Source organism: Macrobrachium rosenbergii, chromosome 50, assembly GCF_040412425.1.
Source record: "Macrobrachium rosenbergii isolate ZJJX-2024 chromosome 50, ASM4041242v1, whole genome shotgun sequence".
Taxonomy (NCBI): Eukaryota; Metazoa; Arthropoda; class Malacostraca; order Decapoda; family Palaemonidae; genus Macrobrachium; species Macrobrachium rosenbergii.
In genome coordinates this window covers 7,420,247-7,429,387 of record NC_089790.1, presented here as the reverse complement: position 1 = coordinate 7,429,387, position 9,141 = coordinate 7,420,247, and the positions used below count along the sequence as shown (strand labels likewise).

The following is a 9,141-nucleotide window of genomic DNA, read 5'->3' as shown; positions in this document are numbered from 1 at the left end:
TCTGTTGATTTATGTTACAGTATTAAGCAAAGAACTATTTATATGCACATGTACTGTAAAGTACACTTAATGAAATGCTATACTGTATTGCTGGTTTACCCATATGGTACATTATTGTCCCTAAGGACACTTGGTACTATCCCAAAGCTTGGAGCAAGTTACAGTATCTTCATGCTGAATTCTTTTGAATACTTTATAAAGGGCTATTGGCAAGAGAGACTAGCCACTGGATGGATTACCTACAGAATATTATCATGACCCTAGGATAGTGGTGGAGGTCGTAGTTGCGCACAAAAAAAATATTGATACATATTAGATTTCATGTAATGTGCTGAGGTGTGTGCTCATTTATTTTTAAATTTTTGCAACCTAACTACTTAATCTGTATACATAAAATAAGCCCTTAAGCACCAAAATGCATGTAGCAAGGAAGCTTATAGGTAAGTCCAGTGCCTAAGATGAGAGGGCAGGGATTTTGCACATAAAAAAAAAAAAACATTCCCAGGTTTTAAGTTAAAATTCCAGGATAACCTAATGCCCATGTCTAGGCTTCGCCTACTGAAAACAAGAAAATAAGGGGGAAGGAAGGTGAATTGGGTTTAACCATAAATTCATCACAAAGTAAAGATGGGAGTGACAGGAAGGTAGAACTAAAGTTTTCAAGGCTCTTGCTAGTTTACCTACCACCTGAAGCAGATGCTCGTTTTATAACAGGAGTTGGCAGTACTGCTTTATATATTACATGAAGGGTAGTACAAGTAAAGTAAAAGGTTGTCAACCTTGAATATTCACCATTACCCATAATTTGGCCACTTCTCATTACACCTCAAATGAATTGTATTATGATAAAGGAGTGATTACAATACTGTATTATAGCAAGTAAAATAATTCCAGTTGTAATAGTAAGACTAGCTTAATTACTCATTACTAAAGAATGGCAAGCAAATTTAAAATAACTGTATATACCAAAAGTGAGGTCTAAAGCTGGAACCAATAAATAGACTAAATATTAAAAATACAGAATTCTACTGCATTCTCTATTCAATATATTTAAAAAGATCAGCTCAAGGCAACTACTTGCAGTACCAAATTTCAAGTAAAGTTGTTGTGCCATAAAAATAAAGAAAGCTTGCAATAATGCAATGATGACATAGTGTATCTACAAGACAAGCTGCCGTTATTCTTCATCCAAAAGCAAACTTCCACATAAAGAAAGGAATGACATGAAGTAGTCACCTCATAAAATGTCACACTTGGTTACCATTAAACTTGATATACAGTGTACTAACATTTCTTGTGTTGCCAGAAGCACTGTCCCTTCTTTACAACTTCTTGTTCACTAAAATAACAATACTAAATGACAGATTTAAGAATTTGGTGACAGATAAGTATATCTTCTTACTCTTTCTATAAACAATTGAAATTCTTAACCTGAAAGACAGTAAACAGCATATATTACACACAATATTTAGCCAAAACAAACATTCTATCATCAACTGATATACATTTACAGTTTTAATCGTGTAAAAAGTCAACAATAATAAAGAATTGGTTTCTGACACATGTAATTCAAGCTTCCCTTTTTTGCAATTTATGGTGGGGGTGCAAAACTTATCTGTAGCAAAAACACACTCAGCTCTGGCTTACTGCTTACAAGCTTAGAGATAATTCAATTTTTTTACTCACTGTAAATTTACTTTTTGATGACATAATGCTGGTTTTGGTCCCGTAGCAAAGCTGAATACTTGCAATTTTTATAGTAAGTTTAAAACTGCGATACAAAATTATTTTGTCTGAATGATGCATTTATGTTTGCCAAGAGGCATTTATGTTTAAAAATTTGATATTTATAAATAATTCTTCATACAATACGACAAACAGATAAATTTCCTTTCCAATTATGCAATATATATATATATATATATATAGTTTCATACCTGTTATAACAAAAAAAAATTGTTACAAGAAAATAAACAAGAAAATAAGGAAAACTAGGCAATTTTTAGAACTGGTTTAATTACAATTCTCTCTGAACAGCACCTACTACTGTGGGGATAGAGTTAAACCATCCTGCAAAAGTCCTAAGACATCATCCCAATGGTAATGCCAGATATCTGAATATTAATGTTGTTTTTTTTCAAACAGAGAAATAATTGATGTCATTAGAATCTAAGCGTTAATTGCAGAAAGAAATATCTAGTTTATCCGAAAATTATTTTGTAATGCATTTCAAATTAAAGCATTAAATTTGAGTGAAATGGTACAAATTTAAAGCAAAAAGAACATTGCTAAAAATAATTATTCTTGCTACATAATTTTCAACGGCTGATAAAAAAGCATACAGCATACGTATATGCTGCATCATTAGACAACTTGCACATAATTTTATCACTGCAGGCAAACGATGCTGAACTTCAAACAGAAAACTTTTAAAAACTTATATTTACCTTGGTCCATGTCAGAAGGATGGGAATAGCAGCCATCCAACTTAACATAATCAACTCCCCATTCAGCAAAGGTTTGAGCATCAATCTGCAAGTGTCCTAAAATTCCAGGATACCCTGCACAGGTAAAATTGCCGTAATCTTCATAAATGCCAAACTTCAGTCCTCGTTTGTGCATCTGCAAGGATAGTTTATGACATTTTAATCTGCAGTCAAAACAGGAAATAATAATAATATAAAAAGATACAAAATGAACATATTTATGCATACACATCCAGGTTATCCCAGGGGTATTGGAAAGTGTCTTACACTGCCCCCCAACAAGTTGGGGACTGGAGAACCTAAGAAGGAAGTTTTCTGTTTAATGTGGTTGTGACCAGATGGAGCATCAGGAACAAGAAATAGATTTTACAACCATGTTGATAGTAAACAATTAAGTGGAAGCTCATTTTATATAATCAACAAAACTCCTTGTTCTATAACCATAAGCAGCTGTACATGACTAGAAATTTGACTATATAACTGCACAACATTATAGTAATACCCTGTAAGTGTAATAGCTTTTCTAATTGTTCAACTGAATTATATAAGAATTTCCTCTAGTTAATTCTGTAATAACTTACAAATGTAAGGAAATATAAAAATGCACTTTCCAATACTATCATCTATCATATTTTAGCATGCTTTCTGTACAGTTTAAAAACTACACTGTACATTTAAAATATAATAAAAAAAAGATTAAACCTAAAATGCCAAAAGCCCCAAGAAAAAAAAAGGTTTCTCTTATACTGTAATTCATCCATGTCTTTTCCTGATCTGGGTTTTTTCACAAACAGCAATTAGTATCTTATTAAAATAATCGGTTTTAGCACATCACTAATGGTTTACCAAGAGGACTGACTATTTTTGGAGATTTACGAACTTAACTACTTCTGGCTACCTAAGTAGCCTAAGTCACATGTCTTCCAAATTTTTTACCTTCTACAATTCAGGCAAAGATCAAAGGTCATAAGTATACCTTAGTTTTACCAGACCACTGAGCTGATTAACAGCTCTCCTAGGGCTGGCCCGAAGGATTAGACTTGTTTTACGTGGCTAAGAACCAATTGGTTACTTAGCAACGGGACCTACAGCTTATTGTGGAATCCGAACCACATTATAGCGAGAAATGAATTTCTATCACCAGAAATGAATTCCTCTTACTCTTCATCAGCCGGTCGGTGGAATAAAAGCAACAAAATATCCCAGGATATTTTATTGAGAAAAATGCAGTTAAATCAACAAAACCAAAAAAAAACTCATAGGCGTCACACTCCCTACCTCCCTATGAAAAAGTCTACAATGTCCATCATCCCATACTTATCATTTACCTCGCAAAGGTGCCACCATATTTCCCTGCAATACATAAATCTGTGCTGTTCCCAAGAACACCAGAAGTAACTACTAATACCAGTAAACTTACATTTCTCAACATTTTACCATTTGGAATTTTAATTATGACAGGACACTACGTAGCACTTACATAATCCCCCAAAGCTGCGATTCCAGACGGAAATCGACTGAAGTCAGGCTGTAGTCTACCATTCAAATCCCTCGTGCGAGCCAACCAGCAATCATCCAGTGAGACCAAGTTATAACCAAGATCTCTGTAACCCTCATTTACGATGATGTCAGCCATCTGCATAAACAGTGCCTCACTGAAAATATTCAATCAAATTAATAAAGCACAACTGGTCAGGATTAAGATATACAGCAGTATGATATTTTAATGATAAAATAAAGTTTGTTCATACTTACCTGGCAGATATATATATAGCTGTATTCTCTGTTAGTCCGACAGAATTTCAAAACTTACGACACACGCAGTGGGAGATCAGGTGGTTAGTACCCATTCCCGCCGCTGGGAGGCGGGTATCAGGAACCATTCCCATTTTCTATTCAGATTTTCTAGTGCCACTGTCTCCTGAGGGGAGGTGGGCGGGCACTATGAATATATATATCTGCCAGGTAAGTATGAACAAACTTTATTTTATCATTAAAATATCATTTTGTTCATGAAACTTACCTGTCAGATATATATATAGCTGAATACCACCATTGGAGGTGGGTACAGACAGAATAGGATTTGGAAAAACACACTACAAGTAGGTGAAAGATATTTTGGTTCCTTACCTGTTAGCATAGCTGACTTCGTGTTTACTGTCACCCAAGTCCGCTTCTGCTTAACTAGAGTCTCCAGCAAGGGTGTGACCTGTATAGCTGGTGAGTTCTAGATGATCTGTCAACGGGACGTGACCACAGTGTGACAAGACCATATTGACCATACAATGAGGGCAAACGAAGCAAAAACCAACCACCTGACCAAGCCTAACTAAGTTAGGATAACGCAACTAAAGCTAACGATTGGGAAGTCCGCCACAGGCAGTCGACCCAACAACCATAAAAACACTATCCAACCATTTTCTATAGGATAGGATGAGTGTCATCCCCTGCCCCCAGGAAAGTATCTGCGAAACGTATGGTCCTAGCGAGAAGCAGTTCTCATATGTCGTCTTCACATCTCTCAGGTAGTGTGAAGCGAACACAGAGTTGTTCCGCCAAAATGTGGCACCCAGAATGTTGCTGAGTGACATATTTTTCTGAAAAGCCACTGAAGTCGCAAACCGCCCTCACCTCGTGAGCATTGACTTTCAGAAGTTTCAAATCAGAGTCTTGACAGGATGAATGGGCTTCTTTAATCGTATCTCTCAGAAAGAAAGCCAGAGCATTCTTTGACATAGGTAAGTCTGGTCTCTTTACGGAACACCATAAACTATCTGAGGGACCTCGACTTTCCTTCGTCTTGTCTAAGTAGACTTTGAGAGCCCTAACAGGGCAAAGGACTCTCTCTGGCTCTTGAATAAGGATTTCAGCCATACCCTTGATTTCGAAACTCTTGGGCCAAGGGTTAGACGGGCTTTCATTTTTCGCTAAAAAGGAAGGGCTTAAGGAACAAACCGCGTTATGCCCTTTAAAGCCTATATGCCTACTAAAGGCTTGCAGTTCACTAACCCTCTTTGCCGTTGCTAGAGCGGTTAGAAAAATAGTCTTCCTAGTAATGTTCCTCAATGACGCAGAACGAAGAGGCTCAAACGAACTGGACATGAGGAACCGAAGCACAACATCCAAATTCCAAGAAGGAGTCCTTAGCCGAGGCACCTTCGAGGTTTCAAAGGATCTGAAGAGATCGTGAAGGTCTCTGTTGTTAGACAGATCCAAGTCTCTATGCCTAAAAACAGAAGAAAGCATGCTTCTATACCCCTTTATAGTCGAGACTGCAAGTTTCACATCACTCCTCAGAAATAAGAGGAAGTCTGCTATCTGGCTCACAGAGGTCGTGGTGGAGGAAATGCCCTTCTTTCTACACCATCTCCTAAATACGGTCCACTTCGATTGGTACAAATTGCTGGAAGAGAGTCTTCTCGCCCTGGCAATAGCTTTCGCCACTGGTCTAGAAAAACCTCTCGCTCTGGCCAGCTTCTCGATAGTCTGAATGCAGTCAGACACAGAGCGGGGAGGTTTTTGTGGTACCTCTCGAAGTGGGGTTGTCTGAGTAGATCGACTCTCATGGGCAGAGATCTCGGAAAGTCTACTAGGAAGGACATGACCTCTGTGAACCATTCCCTCGAAGGCCAAAATGGGGCGATCAACGTCATCCTCGTCCCTTCCGACGACGCAAACTTTCTGATGACTTCTCCGATGATTTTGTACGGAGGAAAGGCATACACGTCCATCCCCGACCAATCCCAAAGAAGAGCGTCCACTGAGAGAGCTCCTGGGTCGAGAACAGGGGAGCAGTAAAGAGGAAGTCTCTTCGTCTTGGAGGTTGCGAAGAGATCTACCAAGGGACGTCCCCAAAGCTTCCACAGTCCTTGACACACCTCTTGGTGTAGGATCCATTCGGTCGGGAGCAGTTGTCGCTGCCGACTTAGAAGATCCGCACGGACGTTCTCTACGCCTGCAACAAACCTCGTGAGGATCGTAATCTTTCGGGCCTGTGCCCACAGAAGAATGTCCTTTGCTAAGGCGAACAGGGACCGAGAGTGAGTTCCCCCCTGTTTCTTGAGGTATGAAAGGGCCGTGGTGTTGTCCGAGTTGATCTGGACAACTCGGTTCGAGACTCGCTCCTCGAAGAAAAGAAGGGCCAACTGAATCGCCCCCAATTCTTTGAGGTTTATGTGCCAGGACACCTGTTCCCCTCTCCAGGTGCCCGACACTTCTTCCCTCCCCAGTGTTGCTCCCCACCCCGAAATGGACGCGTCGGAAAACAACACTAGGTCGGGGTTCTGAAGTTGAAGAGAAAGGCCTTCTGCCAACTTCGAAGGATCGAGCCACCACCGAAGGTGATTCTTTACCTTTGGCGAGATACTCAGAGAAGCTTCCAGATTCTCCTTGTCGTGCCAGTTCTCTGCAAGGAAGAATTGAAGCGGTCTGAGGTGCAGTCTCCCCAGGGAAACAAACTTCTCCAGTGATGAAATGGTCCCCAGCAGACTCATCCATTCCCTCACCGAGCATGTTTCTTTCCTCAGGAAGGCTGAAACTTTTTCTAAACACTGAAGTTGTCTTTCTTGAGACGGAAATGCTCGAAAAGCCACTGAATCCATCTGAATCCCCAGATAAACGATGGACTGAGTCGGGTCAGATGGGACTTTTCGAAATTCACCAGAAGTCCCAGGGACTTCGTCAAAGGTCAAAGTCGTGTGAAGAAGATCCTCCAGACACCTTGTCATTGACGAGGCTCGAATGAGCCAATCGTCCAAATAAAGGGAGATTCTTATTCCTCCAAGGCGAAGCCATCTTGCAACATTCCTCATCAAGATCGTGAAAACCATAGGAGCTGTGCTGAGCCCGAAGCAAAGGGCCCTGAACTGGAATACCTGTCCCGCAGGACAAATCTCAGGTATTTCCTCGATAGAGGATGTATAGGAACGTGAAAATAGGCGTCCTGGAGATCGAGAGAAACCATCCAGTCGCCTGGTCTTAGGGCTCCCATGACCGACTGGGACGTCTCCATTACGAACTTTTCCTTCAGAACGAAATGGTTCAACTTGCTGACGTCCAGAACTGGTCTCCAACCCCCTGACTGCTTCGGAACTAGAAACAGCCTGTTGTAAAAGCCCGGGGATTGTAAATCCGAGACTTGCTCCACAGCTCTCTTCTCGAGCATTTGATCGAGCAGGTTGAAGAGAATTTGCTGTTTCTCCTGATGATAGGATGGCGACAGATCTATGGGAATCGTAGTCAATGGAGGCAATACGAGGAATGGGATCTTGTATCCCTTTTCGATGACTTGGAGGGACCAGCTGTCCGTCCCTCTCTCTCTCCAGGCTTTTGCAAAAGAAAGGAGCCTGGCTCCTACCGGTGTCTGAAGGTTTAAGGAGTCATTTCTTGCCCCTGGTCTTAGAAGGGGCTCTACCTCTTGAGGGACCTCTGCCTCGAAAGGACGATCTAGAGGAAGATCTTCCACGAAAGGGCTTCTGAATCTTGGAAGTCTGTCCAAGGGAAGAAGTCGAAGGGGCTGCAGGACGTCTAGAAGACTGGGCCAGGAGGTCCTGAGTAGCCTTCTCTTGCAATGTGGAGGCCATATCCTTGACTAAGGGTTGGGGAAAAAGATGGCTAGAAAGCGGAGCGAACAACAATTCTGCCTTCTGAGTAGGAGAGACCGACTTCGCCGTGAAGTTGCAGTAAATGGCTCTCTTCTTTAAAAGGCCCGCACAGAAATGGGCAGCCAGTTCTTGGAGCCATCCCTAACCGCCTTGTCCATACAGGATAGGACACTAAACAAGTCTCCCAGGCTAATGGAGTCAGGGCTCTGAGCCTGCAAATCCAAGACTCCCAGGCACCAGTCCAAAAGTTAAAAACTTCTAAGGACCTGAAAAGGCCTTTCAGATGGTGATCAATCTCAGATAAAGACCAGGACACCTTAGCTGAAGAAAGGAGAGACCTTCTGGGAGCGTCCACAAGGCTGGCAAAATCCCCTTGGGAAGAGGAAGGAACTCTCCAACCAACCTCCTCTCCTGTCTCGTACCAAATTCCTGCTTTTCCACTCAATCTTGATGGAGGTAGGGCGAAAGAAGTCTTGCACTGAGCCTTCCTGGAGTCCATCCACTCTTGAACCTTGCTAAAGGCCCTCTTCGTAGAGAGAGACGTAGCCATCTTCACAAAACCAGAAGACTTTTGTGACTTAGACGAGGTAAGCTGCGAGGGGAGGGCGAGGAGCAGAGGGTTGAAACTTGTCCCCAAACAAGTCTTTCAGCAGCCTAGTTAAGACTTGGTAGTCTGCAGAAGCTGAAGAAGAAGATGTCTGATCCTCAACTGCAGGATCCGAGCGCAAGAAAGCTCTCCTTCTTCCACAGGAGCAACGGAAGGGGCAGGAGAAGAACCGGAAGGACGAAGTCCTTGCAGACCAACATGCAAAAAAGGACTTCTGCTTGGAAGAAGTCCGAGAGGAGTCACGAAAGTCACGAGCAGAAGAATCAAAATGAGAGTCACGACGAGCGGAGTTCTCCCCTTCCTGACGAGAATCCCGACGAGCTTCTTGACGATCGATCCGACGAGAGTCCTGGTGAGTGCGAGCAGCGAGGGAGGCGTCATGCCTCGCAGCAAGGAAGGCGTCGTGCCGAGCAGCAAGGGAGGCGTCTTGACGAACTGCAAGGGG

General features: G+C 41.9%; 1 protein-coding gene across 6 annotated transcripts in view; it reads right to left on the bottom strand.

The window, feature by feature from the left end:
• Positions 1–9,141, bottom strand: part of LOC136832568 (alpha-N-acetylgalactosaminidase-like) — a 109,249-nt gene that overhangs the window by 18,797 nt on the left and 81,311 nt on the right. For all 6 annotated transcript variants that reach the window (XM_067093626.1, XM_067093625.1, XM_067093629.1 and 3 more), the window contains 2 exons: positions 3,967–4,141; positions 2,448–2,622 (listed from right to left, as the gene is read on the bottom strand). In XM_067093626.1, coding sequence (XP_066949727.1) covers positions 2,448–2,622; positions 3,967–4,141 — 350 coding nt within the window. The remainder of the gene's footprint in view (positions 1–2,447; positions 2,623–3,966; positions 4,142–9,141) is intronic.